Source organism: Microchirus variegatus (assembly GCF_963457635.1).
Source record: "Microchirus variegatus genome assembly, chromosome: 4".
Classification (NCBI taxonomy): Eukaryota; Metazoa; Chordata; class Actinopteri; order Pleuronectiformes; family Soleidae; genus Microchirus; species Microchirus variegatus.
The window spans coordinates 21,988,918-22,003,003 of record NC_139805.1 but is presented as its reverse complement, the minus strand read 5'-3'; the positions used below and the strand labels follow the sequence as shown (position 1 = coordinate 22,003,003).

The following is a 14,086-nucleotide window of genomic DNA, read 5'->3' as shown; positions in this document are numbered from 1 at the left end:
TTTTTTTATCCATAAATAAACATACATTGTATAATCCATGCACTGGTTCACAGGGACACACTCGCTTGTAGTTTATAAATTCCCGACTAGGGATTTTTTTTAATGACTTAATGATTTCATATTAATTGTATAATTACAGCTGGCACAATCACACATGTACGTATCAGTTGTTGTCAGCCATGTGTCATTGTCATGACTCATTTGCTCTCATAAATAAGAAAATGGGTGGAGATTTAGAGAAATCCTGCCTGAAGTACTGTCTATGCCAATGTTATTGTTGTTTTTTTGTTTTTTTATCTGTGAAGCACAGTGATTGTATTCAGCTTGGATTTTTTATTTTATTTTGGTGCATCAGAGATTAGAGGGGACAATGTTGGCTCATTTTAAGGCTTTCTAAAACATGTAAAAAACACACACACATATATATAGTGTGCATAGTGATCAATATTATAAATGGTAATACAAATCATAAATAAAAATTCCCTACAACTTCCATACACATTCTCTTTGTCCTTTTTCCTGTCTTAACTTTTAATATATTATTATATTACTTATATTATTAGATAGATATGCTAATTTGTTAAGAAAATTAAAGAACCAATGGGCAGTACACACACACACACATTATATATATATATATATATATATAGTGGAAAGTGAGATGAGTAGGGATGATGGCGCCCTCTGTTGGTTTTGTGAGGGCATTTCCTGTCAACGCAGTCTCTTGGTGAGAATCGTTATCTGGCAATCATTTTTATAATAGTAATAATAAGATATTGAGTTGTAATTACCACATTATTAACTATAGTACAATCAACAGTAAATTTAATTACATGTTACTTGGTTTTGTAATTACAGTTGTCCACGTTATTTTTTATTTATTTCATTTATTATACTTATGTATATAATAATATATATATATATATATATATATATTGTGAGGTCACTTGGTATATTTTAACGATTCTTATTCTGCTCATAATTATTATTATTATCAAAATATATCAGACTTTTTATTTTGTTTCGAAAATTTCACGTGGCCCTAATCCTCTTCCGTACTTAGTCATGTGACGCCTGCTGCTGGGATTGAAATGGAGTCACGTGACAGTGTGGCGCTGTCGTAACTCTGAATCTCAGCTGCTCTGCTTTTCCTACGTAATATGCGCATTGTCTCCTGTCATCTTGGCACAACTCCCTGAGCAGAACTGGGAGGCTTTATTTTTTTATTATTTGTTTTATCTCTTATCGCCACAGACTCTCACACCGGTGATTTTATCTGACCATGGGCAACAGAGACGATGAGTACGACTTCTTGTTCAAAGGTAAGGAGCGTAAACTCGCTGTGAATAAACGCTGTTTGATGCCATTTGGGTGGCAAACTCAGACTAGCATGCTAACGTTAGCTGCGTCAACTTCAGCGTACTATCAGCTGGTTGTGACAGCTAATTGTAGCTAGCAGTCTTAACAAAGTGTTACTTTTCATAGTTACCTTTCATAATTATAGACACGTTCACTTTTATTTGAGGTAGTTGCTGCTTCTATTTGCGTTTAATTTACCACGTTTTAAGTAGGGCGAGGGTACGGCGAGTGCTGTGGTCAGAATAACGAGTAGGCGATTAGATTTGAATAAAGCAAATTAAATCTGCCTTTACTCAACTTTTAACTACGCTTTAAACCTTAATGACCAAACAGGAGCTCCGACAGTGGTCTACCTGCAAGCAGGTCTATATATAATCTGATGTAAATCCACTTTATTAGGTTTTATTGTTCAACCGCTTGTTAGCATAAATATTTAATCAGCCAATCACATTTCAGAATTCTCAATTCATGTAGTCATATAATCACTGACAACACCAGCTACAAGTGCTAACTGGCATGGTTGTTCGTGCTAGAATAGCATTCACTTGGACCTTGCCTGATAACAAGCTGCTGACTCTGAAAAAGAGGCATTCTTCTGAATAAAAATCAGCCAGTGTGTTACTGTTTTATTATGTCAAAGTGCTCCACTATTACAGTAAATCACATGACATTCATTTAAGGTTTACTGTTATATTGTGTTACATGTCTTGTTGTGACATTTAGAAGTGTTTGTTGTGGGTAGCCTACCCAACCCACATTTTCTCCCTGGGCACAGACGTGTACTTTCCCTGAGTGTGTCATTACTTTAACAATAGTGTGGTATTTATATCATTTATAACAAGACTATATACTTGAAATGTTTTTTCAGCACTGGCATGAGGAAAAGCAATAGCCTTTCTGATATGTGAAGGCAACTGGATTTCCTTTTCAATAAATATGGTTGCCGTGTTTGAAACTCTTTAGTGACACAGGAAACAGAAAAAAAATGTAGGATAAGTAATTCTTTTATTCTTATAAGTAAGAGTTGAGGAGGGTAGACTATCTGTGCTGTAAATAAAGTATTAAGAGGCTCAGGTCTTAATGCTGCTGCTGCTGCTGCTGGAAACTCAACACAATGACAGGAGAGGCCTTGAGAAAGCGTTGACTCAGAGTTTCAGTGTGAGCAGGTTTTTGGCAGCAGCGTCTCGCTGTGTGACTCCAGTCCCAACAGGCTGAAGTCTGCTAAGATAGAAGATAAAGTAAAAACAAGTCAGCACTTTCACGGCCGACTCAGTGGTGACCTGACACCTCTGTCACATTTTATCATCACTGTTTTTTATTCTTATAATAAAAATCATCCACTTAGTTAATGTAATGTACATAATTTCATGCTTCAGTAGCAGTGGGTGGTTGTGGCGTTAATTTGCATTAAACATCTTTTTCCACCATCATTAGTTCAACTGTTAAACAGAGTAGGGCAGCAACTGATTAAATGCCAATTATTCTCTGGAATAATTGATTAGTTGTTTTGGTCCTTAAATGTTTCCCAGACATTGAACTGATTTTGTCCTCAAACCAAAATGATTAATTGTTAATGATTTATTTGTTATATGAAGCAAATAAACCAGATAATATTCACATTGTGTGTAAGTGTTGTTTAGTAGTTTAAAAGATATTAAATGACTCTTCTGTTACATACATCATACTAGTATCATTGTAGCATCATTGAACAGTGGGTATTCTGTAGTTGGAACATGACTATCAGCTCCAAACATGGGTAGAATAGTAAACAAAATATGTCTTGATGCCCAACTGTCACATTTTCCTTGAATGTTTCAAAAACAGTTTGGGTTCAATTTCTTTGTGTGCATGTCGTTGCAGTTGTACTAATTGGAGATTCCGGCGTGGGGAAGAGTAACCTGCTGTCCCGTTTCACGAGAAATGAGTTCAACCTGGAGAGCAAGAGCACCATCGGGGTGGAGTTTGCCACCCGCAGCATCCAGGTGGACGGCAAGATGATAAAGGCTCAGATTTGGGACACGGCTGGACAGGAACGCTACAGAGCAATCACCTCAGCGTGAGCTTGTCTTCTTTATTTATTCATATTAACAACGTAGTGTGTCGATGCACTCTAATCTAGTTCCCTGTTGCAACCAGGTATTACCGGGGAGCAGTCGGCGCTCTCCTGGTTTACGACATCGCCAAACACCTGACGTATGAGAACGTTGAACGCTGGCTGAAGGAGCTGAGGGACCACGCTGACAACAACATCGTCATCATGCTGGTCGGAAACAAGAGCGACCTCAGACACCTCAGAGCCGTGCCCACTGACGAGGCTCGGGCCTTCTCAGGTAAATAACATCAGGTGCCCCCACTTTAACACTATTACGTGCCTGATATCTTGTCACACTTGAGTATCTACTGATATCAGTGCAAGACTAAACTATGACGCTGGTAACAACACATTTGAGAAATTTCAAGCTGTTTCAAATACGATATCAAAAAATATCGGTCCGATACTGGTCAAAATCGCTGTAAACTGTAAAATTCAGTACAATCCAAACCTCTTGCAAGAATATTTATTACACAGTTAACAGCTTCATAGTTTAAAAGGTCTAAAAGGACTGTATGTATCGGACTGATATTGGTATCTCCAGATATTTGATTTTGTGATATTGGTATCGTTATCGGACACAAAAAAGTGTTATCCGTGCCAACCCTATATCTGATCCAGTGATTCAGAACATGTTTAAGATATCTCTCTCTTGTCTTCCCACTCAGAAAAGAACACTCTGTCATTCATTGAGACGTCAGCATTGGACTCTACAAATGTAGAAGAAGCCTTTAAGAGCATTTTAACAGGTAAGACAAGCCAGACCCAGGCGACTGTAGTTTATCAGCACGTGTGTCACATACTGTACTTATCATTTATTACATTTTTATATCAGAATGTTTATGAAGAATCTTCAGGAAAACTAGGAAAAGTTATTTGCTGCTGCATAAATGCAAATGCTCCCTCAGTCAGGTCTGATAGTTTTGCTTGCCTGTTTTCAGATGAAGGACGCAGCATACAGTTAATGTAACATTGTTTCTGTCCATTAAGACAAAACCGAGGCAGAATAAAAACATCAGCAGCAACAATAATCCACATAAATGTATATTTTTGGTTTTCATCTGCAGAAATCTACCGCATTGTGTCACAGAAGCAAATAGCAGACCGATCAGCACACGATGAGTCTCCAGGCAATAACGTGGTGGACATAAGTGTCCCACCGACCACTGATGGGCAGAAGGGAAACAAACTCCAGTGCTGCCAGAGTCTGTGACACTCACTCAGTCAATCCTATGACACTCACCCTTTCATCCACATCACATCACCTGCGCACTTTCTACTCCTTCATCACTGTATTTTTTCTTTTCTTTATGTTTTATATAATACTTTTTGAACTCCTCTCTTCTGCTGATGAAAGGAAACAAAAAGCCTTTGTGTCACGTGGTCATTCGAGCCGTTCGTGGAGTCGGTGTGCAGTTAACTGCAAAGCAGGAGCAGAGCACACATCGCTGTCTTTAAGAAGCAACTTGCGTGAACTTTGTACTGTACTGAGCTGCTCTCATTCACATTTCAGTGGTTACCACTTGGTGGTGCTACGTAAATGAACCACAGCCTGGTAAAAACAGTATTATGCCTTCTGACGCTGTGGTTCTTACTTTCTAAGTTGTCATGCCAAAAAGAAACACATCCTTGTTAGGTATTTATTGAAGAGTATTTGGTTCAGTTTGTCATTTTTTGAATTTCAGTTTAAGAAGTGTTTACAATAAAACTCTTGACAAAAGCTGTGTGATGATGATTCTCACTCAATTTCCCTGCAAGTATCCTGATTCAATTTGTCCACATTTCACAGATACTATATGTACTACAGATAAACACAGTTCATTTTTGTTTAAGGTTGAGATTTTACACGTGAGACATGATCAGTTTATATAAAAAAATATAAGAATCTGTTCTCGATTAGCCGATTAAACCCTTTTAACCCTAGAGACGCTGTGACTGAGGGGAGTAAAAGTAAACAGTACATGACATTTGTACATTAAAAAAAAACTTCAAACGTGAAAACAATTGTTTAGACTTTTTTTTGTCAAATTTTGGACATTTTCTTTTTTTTACTTTTTGTCAAATTCTGGATGACATTCAAAATTCACAATTTTGTCAAATTTGGGGCAAAAATTTTCTTTTGACCTTTTTTTGTAAACATTTTGGACGACACTGGTATGACTTTTTTTGTCAAATCTTGTAAAAAAATGTTTTTTTTTTGGTTTTTTTTCCAATTTTTTTGATTTCCTTTTTTTGGTCAAATGTTGCACGACATACTGCAGTATGACCTTTTTGTCAAATTTTGCACCAATTTTTTTTTTCTTTGTCAAATTTTGGATGACAGTGACATGACTTATTTTTCAAAATTTGGACGAAATTTTTTTTGTATGACGTGTTTTGGACCAAAAAGTATTTTCATAAAAATTCTTAAATTTTGGACCACAAAGTATAGTATGACGTTTTTGTCAAATGTTGGACCAAAATCTTTTTTTCAAAAAAATGGTCAGCTTTTGGATGAAATAGTGTAGTATGACATTGAGGTCAACAACATAGTATAGTATGACGTTTTGGTCACATTTTGGGCTAAAAAAATTTTTTTTAAAAATGTTTCAGATTTTGGACGACATAGTATAGTATGACATATGGCAAATTTTGGTGAAATTATGATGTTTTTGTCAAATTTTGGGCCAAATTTCTTTTTTTCAAAAAAATGGTCTGATTTGGGACGAAATAGTGTAGTATGACATTGCAGTCGAAGACATAGTGTAGTATGACGTTTTGGTCACATTTTGGGCTAAAAAAAGAATTACATTTTTTTTTCCGATTTTGGACGACATAGTATAGTATGACGTTTTTGTAAAATTTTGGACCAAATTTTTACTTCCCAAATAATGGTCAAATTTTGGACAAAATAGTGTAGTATGACATTGCAGTCGAAGACATAGTATAGTATGACTATTGGTCACATTTTGGGCTAAAAAAAGAATTTCAATTTTTTTTCTGATTTTGGACGACATAATATAGTATGACGTTTTTGGCAAATTTTGGACAAAATCTTTTTTTTCAAAAAAATTGTCAGATTTTGGACGAAATAGTGTAGTATGACATTGCGGTCTATGACATAGTATAGTATGATGTTTTGGTCACATTTTGGGCTAAAAAAAGAATTTCAAATTTCTTTTCCGGTTTTGGATGACATAGTATAGTATGACGTTTTTGTCAAATTTTGGGCCAAATTTCTTTTTTTCAAAAAAATGGTCAGATTTGGGACGAAATAGTGTAGTATGACATTGCGGTCGAAGACATAGTGTAGTGTGACGTTTTTGTCACATTTTGGTGTAAAAAAAAAAATTTAAATTTCTTTTTCCGATTTTGGACGACATAGTATAGTATAACGTTTTTGTCGTTTAGGACTAAAAAATTTTTTTTTACAAATAAATGTATGACATAGGGGTCACATTTTGGACAAAATTAAAAAAAAAAAAAAACATTGTGACATTCTCTCATTCCATGGTAGCACTATGTAACACCTGTTTGTGATAAATGTCCTGTTATTAAAACACACACGTCAGTCCACTGTATGTAATTTATCAAAATTTTTTTTTTTATTATTTGTTTGTTTATTATTATCAGGTGCCAGAATATCATTGAAGAACCCCCCCCCCTTTACATCGTGATATTGGTAAAATGTGAATTGCAAGAAACAATATACTGTATATTAACAAAGTCACCCTCCAAACAATACATGAAGTAAAACATTACAAACACATGCTCTTTAACATAAGTAACAACAACATGATGTTTTTTTGTGAAATAAAACAGAAAAAACGATTTTACAAAGTGAAAAGTGAAACTCTTTGGAGAGACTACGATCAGAAGCTCAGGTCTCCAAAGGAAAAGTACTGTTGTACCGTTGTATTACTGTATTATCTGTATCTGTATTATTCTTGAAATTGTGTTTCTTTTTTTGTAGGCCATTTTAAAATACTGTAACCCTTACCCTTTAAATCCATGTCCGAATAATCAACACTCAAAGTAAAGCCTTGTTGATGACAAACAGACCAGCATAGTATTGTGGGATATAATCAACAAAATGATTAAGCAGGTCAGTATGTGCGACACTGACCTCGCTATGAGCCAAATGCAGCCAGGATGAGGAAATAACAGCCGCACTATCTGCACTCAAACAGCTGTGATGTCCATTTCCCATTAAACACAGCACAGCGCTGTGATGCAGCGTGTTCCTGTTCACTGCTGCTGCTGCTGCACAACAACAACAACAATGAGCCGTTAAGCCTCTACTGTCATTTTAAAACCACAAGGTCAAGCACAGATGTGGACAAATGTGTCGGTAACCTTGCAGCACGTATAGGTTTCATTTGTGTTAAACTTTGCTTTGATCAGTTTTCAGTTATTACAGAGAAACATTGTGAGCTCCTGTTTTTCTTTTTCCATGAAATGGAAGTAACACATTTCTCAGATCTGCACATGAGTCAACACACTGCAGGAGGAAACTAGGACCGCACAGAATGTCTTTCACATTAGTAAATATCAATAATCATTGTGATGAAAAGTCAGATAATTAACATTTGACTTTTCCCCCTTTTGAAGAAACCAGTTCATTGTGGTTGATTAAAACCACGTTAATTCTTTATCGGCAGAAAACAACAAACATTAAAACATTTCAACTGTGTGCAAAACACAAAATGATACATACTGTGCCTTTCTTATACTGATATTGAGGGAAATTATATAAATTAAATAAACCTCTAAAGTTTCCTCGCACCAAACGCCAATTGTTCAATGTCTGATTGTTATTAAGTGAATACAAATATATCTTATAACTCAAAATAAAAGGCGACAAACACTACAGTCCAGACGACTGGACTACAGTCTTCATCTTGACTTGAGTCATCAAAAATAAAAGTGCCAAAGCTATAAATGTCTGTGCTGGAGAGAAAATAATAAAATTACATTTTAAATTGTTTGCAGCAAGAGGATTGATTCGTTTAAATCGTCAGATTAAAGCTTGCTTTGTTGCTCTCATGTTTACAATAGCCAAGATATTGCAAACAAAAATGTATAAGATATATACAATAATACTGAGTTTGAGGTTTTTACACCTGCATTTCTTCTGAGTCTGTGGCCTTCGGCTTGATTCAACATCGTTCTTAGTGCTACACACCTCGTCGTTGAAGATGAACAATATGAACCACAGTTCGTTTTAACTGGTAATTAACCAGCTCCTCATCACCCAAATTAGAAGGAAAGAAGAAAATTAAAAGAGGTTAAAGAGAGGATCACGTTATGACGTGTAAAATGGAAACCAAGATTAGTTCCAGTTTGTGATTTTAAACTGCACACCGGCTATTTACACAAGACACAAGAGCGAGAGAGATGCGAGTATGTTTCTCGCTGTCCAACAACACAAACAAGCCGATTCTGCTCAGTAACAACATACTGAAATAAAAAATGACACCCATCAAATGGACTGAGAAGAAGAGCAATGGGATCCTCCAAAGGATAATACAAAAACAATAATATCAATAATAAAGTGTCAGATTTGGCCTAAGTGGTGTTTGCATAAGGTATCAGCCATCACTGTTACAGGTTAACTTTAGATTTGGCTGTGGTCAGACTGCAGCTAAATCTGCAAAAAACAAAAAATGCAATAAGCATATCACCCCAATTCATTTTTGATTCATTTTTCACTTTTAAAAATGTATTACACGCAGTATTCATATCATGAACCCCTTAACCTTAATGATTCAGCCCTCTTTTTCAACATGTTGGTGTACGTTAAATCACTTCTGTGCAGCCAGTGCAGTCAAAGTGAGATGCATCTGTACAAATCTCATTTGATCCCTGTTACGACTTTCAAAAACAATCTCGGCAACATTTCTTGCAGTCTGAGCAAAGCCTAAAAAACCCTTTTCATACATGATGCCTAACAATCACTTCCATCATACAACATGCTTTTGTGTCCCTGATTGAATTATGAAAGAACTGAAATGATATTTTAGTGAACTGCACCAACCACTAAATAATACTCCTGGAGATATTTTCCTCTAAAAGCCATTTGGATTTATTTCTTTAAATCAGTCTATTTAATATAAAGACTTACTTGTTAAGTGCTGATAATACAAGAACCTCTGTGAGGACACTGTTAAAGCCTACTTCAGTAGGAATAGTAAATCTGTTCACTCTTCACAAGGATATTACAATCAGCGAATCCCCCCAAAAAACTATCAACAGTTGTTGCATGCGTTTGTGCACGACCTCACAGTTCACAGTGTTTTCCCTTCTCTGGTCCTTGTGATGAACTAGCATCACATCCTTTGACAACATTGTGTTCATGTGTCTTTCAAGTGCTGTTCCCTTCTTCAGTGCTTTTGCATGAGCTTGGTAAAGACCCATCACGACAAACGTACAATGATAGATTAAAAAAAAAAGAAAAAAAAAGAAACCTAATGGGGGGAAAAAAAGGGGAGAAACACAACCACAAAACCTCACGAGTGCTTCTTTTTAAGTCTTGCTGGCAGCCATGATGCATTGAAAAAAAAATCCGCCACGATCAGCATCTCCATTTTGGTCTCATACTACACTCTCACTGGGAGGCTTCTTCATCAGTTTACTAGAAAGCAAAGAATGCTGGGAAGAGTTAGACTCCTTTGCTTCAGGTATGAGCAGACGCACTTTCTGATTCCTTCGTCTCCACTCGGAGTAGAGCTGACAGTGATAGCGGAACGACACCTGCGGAGACGAGCGGGGAGGGAAAGAGGAGGACAGGACTTTAATTATTTAAACGCACAGAGCATCGTCGAGTAAGTGTTTCTGTTCTAAATGTATGTAAATTAACTGTTTACCAAGGTCCAGAGAACGTAGATGGTGAAGAGGGCGATGGTGAGGGCGATGAGGCCCACCGCCTGCAGCCAGCTTCCCAGCTGAAGATGGTCCTGAGCTCCTCTCAGACACAGCCAGCCTGAGATGGCTGCCAGAGGCGTGATGAACAGGAAGCACACCAGGTCGCAGAACAGCGTCCTCTTCTCGTTACGAGGACCGGGGTCCCGCAGCCACTGTGGAGTTTAAAAGTAGACAATTAGACGGCCTTTTCTGGCGAGAAGTCCATAAAGAGAATCTGTGTTTTTAGCTGTTGGTTTAATGGTGGTGTATTTTGACGTGACTGAAAGATGGCCTCAAATATTATTTGCTAGCGTCCAGTGAGTTCAGCTATTAGAACGTGTATTAATTGATCAAGCGTGTCTTAAAGGGGTCATATTATTCCCTATTTCTCCATGTTAAACTAGTTCCCTGGTGTCCTAATGAACATGTCTGTGACATGCTTTGGTCAAAATACCAAGGATGAAGCACCCAATCACCCTGCTTAAACAGCCCTGTTTAGTAGTATCTCTTTAGGTCCACCTTAAAAAAGTAAAACAAAACTTAAGGGAGAGGAAATGACATCAGCCACAGAGGCTACTGTGAGCTAACAGCAGTTAGCATTTGGAAAAGTGATCATTTGCAGGCTCTAGCAGGCACATTGCTGTCATATATAACATGTATCCACTGGACAGATAAACCCTTTGAGGCTGGAAGTTTGAGTAGGACTCTGTGCTGCACTGTGGAGCCAAGAATAGAACATTTTGTGGACTTCGCAGACTTCCGGTTTTCAGACACCGTTCCCTTTGCCAGCGCTCTCGGGTGTTTTAAGGACAAAAGGGAGCTCCGCGAGACAACAATTCCATGAATTTAGCGTCTTGTGACGTCCCAATGAACACTGAAGTCAACATCGCGTGTTTCATCTCCTGTACTTAGTGACTGAGGAGGACCACAAAAACATGAGTGAGTCATCTTTTTTCACATTTGGCGACTGGTCGGACCTCCAGAGTCCCAAATATAAGTATTAAAATGATTAAAAAGTTGATTTAGCATAATATGGGACCTTTAAATAAATCTGACTAATTTCACAAAAGCCACACATTTTCCACATATAACAGGTGTTTCCAGTGACATTAACTATGGTTCCATTCCATTCAGGTTTAAAAAAGCCAGACTGTTGCTATTGTTGAAGTGTAAGTGGAGGCCACACCAAGTACTTGACACTCTGACACTGACGATGAGGAAGTCATCAAATACTGACTATTAAAAACAGTGAACAATCAAGCTGAAAGAGAAGATATATAGAAGAAATAAAAGCGACTTTGCCTTACAAACACACACACACAGTCATTTACCCCCCAAGCAGCTCAGCGAATGACAACAGAAGAAGAAGAAAGACTGATGCAGACAAAGCAGAGGACATTGACCTTTGTTACCTCTATGAGAGGCCGTGGACAGCGCTCGGTGCTGAACTCCGTGTGACAGAGTTCACAGTAGCTCGTGTTGGAAGACGAGAGCCACTTCTCTAAGCAGCTCTTGTGCACGGCGCCCAGGGTTCCTGTGCAGTCACACGGGGACAGGAGACACTCAATGCTGCCTCCTTCATGGCAAATACGACATATGGGACCGTCGCTGTGGGAAAAACACAAAACAAAAAACTGAAACAGCTTCTGAAATTAATACAATCATAACACTTAAATGTGCAGTCACACAGCAAAGAAAATCAGGATTACACCAGCTCAAACTTCAGTGAAATACTAGTCTCTCAGTCTCAGGGGTAAGACACTAATTCTAGGAGAAACTTGTCTCATATTCCACAACACTTAATACGACCAGGAGCCAAAACTTCACCAGTTCTGCTTGTGTGATTAGGCGTTTTAGTTGAATGTGGCCTTCCTCGCACACATGAGGTAATGTAGGGTGTAGGGAAGCAAATTCTAACAGTATTAACAGACAAGTTAGTCAAGATGACATCACTGACAGCAGCAGGGATGGATTGTTACTCAAGCATCAGAGGCTTGCAGTAATTGACACTAAACACAAATGGTTATATTTTACATAATCACCTTTAACTGACCTCCGCCAAGGAGGTATATGTTTTCACCAGAGTTTGCAGAGTTTGTTTGTCTGACTGTTAGCAACATAACTCGAAAAGTCACAGACAGATTTTGATGAAATTTTCAGGGTATGTCCACAATGGGACCAGGAACAAGTGATTACATTTTGCCTTTGTGAGTGCTTTTCTAGTTGTCATGTTGATGACACTAACCACAATAAGAAAATCTGACATGAGATGATTAGCGCCGAGTAAACCGTACCTTTGTGAGCTCATGGGTTTGAGCACCGACGACAGCGGCCGTCCATCGTTGGCCGTGACCTGGGTGACGTAGAGAGCCTGACCCCCTTCACCGCTGACGTCCTCCACACTTTTCCACCGACCCGTGCCGCTGGCACAGTCACACAGTGAGCCGGGCAGGTGGCAACAGCCGCCTGTCGTCATGGTTACGGTGTCCACACACACACTGGCCGACCAGATGGAGCACAGTGCACAGGCTCTGCTCTGCTCTGGATTATAAATGCTTAGATTCTACGGAGAAAAGGAGAGACACAGAGGCAGCAACTGTCAGAATGTCTGTGGAGATTCTCACAATTATACAAAACACACTGAATAAGTAGCAACTCATCTTTAGGACATTATTTTACCTGCTACTTAATATAATCTGATTATTAATAGAAAGCTCACAACAATTTATGATACATTACTGAAGTTGAAGCAGCATATTAAACTTAAAAGTGATCCTTACAAACTGGATTATCCACACTATAACACACAAACGTTCTACTTTCACAAACGTCATAGGACACTAATGTAAGCCTGAGCTATGAACTCGGTTCTTTTTCTTCTTCTATGGAGTTTTAACGGCAGCCTGCATCCACTACATTACACATTACTGCCATCTTCTGGAATTAGAAAACACCATCACTACCTCGTCTATTATATACGTTCTCATCTCCTCCACCTCATCCCATCATCTCCCCATAATATTATATATAATATACTATTAGAAGAAGCCTTGTCCTTTTATGTGATGAGGCCTTTCATCTGTGTGTCATTTCTTCTTAGTAAGAATCCTGCTCAGGAAAATTCTTAGGACTATCATCAGAGGAACAGTTGCTAAAATGTGTGAAAAAATTTTCATTCATTAGTCAAGCTCTCTAGGAGAAGTGGGTTTAAGATTAAGAGGAAACTTTCAAAACTGAAAAGAGGAAGTTATATTTGTGACCAAGATTGTCCTTTTTTTTTTTTTTTTACCACTAGTGCAGCATCCGTTTAATATGTGCCTGGGTTTTAAGGGAACGAAACAGTCTTTTACATTGATACGTCTGATGCTTTTCTACCAAGATGTATACATCACATAATTTTGTAAAACAGAATGGTTAATAGTTGACAGTATAAATGAAATTATTAATTAAAAAAAACATCAAGCAATAGCCCAAGTAGTGGGCCATAGGAAATTGATGTAGGGGCCGTATATGGAAACATGCAGTGGTGATTTCAATTTTAAAACCAGGGGAATCCTGAATGGTTACTAAAAGACTGGTTTATGTTCTTGAAGTGAGTGAGTACTTAGTGGTTTTAGAATTGGTAGAAATACAATAGTCAGTTCAAAACCAGGAAGTTAAGAGAGCAATTATTAAGCTGTAATTGCAGGATTTTCAGATATTGCAAAAAGCATATGAGGGAAGAAGTTAATTTAAGCTTCATGATGCCGGAAT

General features: G+C 37.8%; 2 protein-coding genes across 2 annotated transcripts; one reads left to right on the top strand and one right to left on the bottom strand.

The window, feature by feature from the left end:
• Positions 1–1,102: 1,102 nt before the first annotated feature.
• On the top strand, positions 1,103–5,296 carry LOC310926358 (ras-related protein Rab-11B-like). The gene is made up of 6 exons (XM_083888476.1): positions 1,103–1,155; positions 1,255–1,322; positions 3,220–3,415; positions 3,496–3,689; positions 4,120–4,200; positions 4,519–5,296. The coding sequence occupies exons 2-6, from the start codon at positions 1,283–1,285 to the stop codon at positions 4,662–4,664; spliced, it is 657 nt and encodes a 218-aa protein (XP_083744602.1). The 5' UTR covers positions 1,103–1,155; positions 1,255–1,282; the 3' UTR covers positions 4,665–5,296.
• Positions 5,297–10,024: 4,728 nt separating this feature from the next.
• marchf2 (membrane-associated ring finger (C3HC4) 2) lies at positions 10,025–12,809 on the bottom strand (the record flags this gene model as incomplete). The annotated part of the gene is made up of 4 exons (XM_083887999.1): positions 10,025–10,183; positions 10,297–10,506; positions 11,746–11,941; positions 12,628–12,809. 4 exons carry the CDS (start codon positions 12,807–12,809, stop codon positions 10,025–10,027), a joined length of 747 nt encoding a protein of 248 aa, XP_083744125.1.
• Between the last annotated feature and the right edge of the window lie 1,277 nt (positions 12,810–14,086).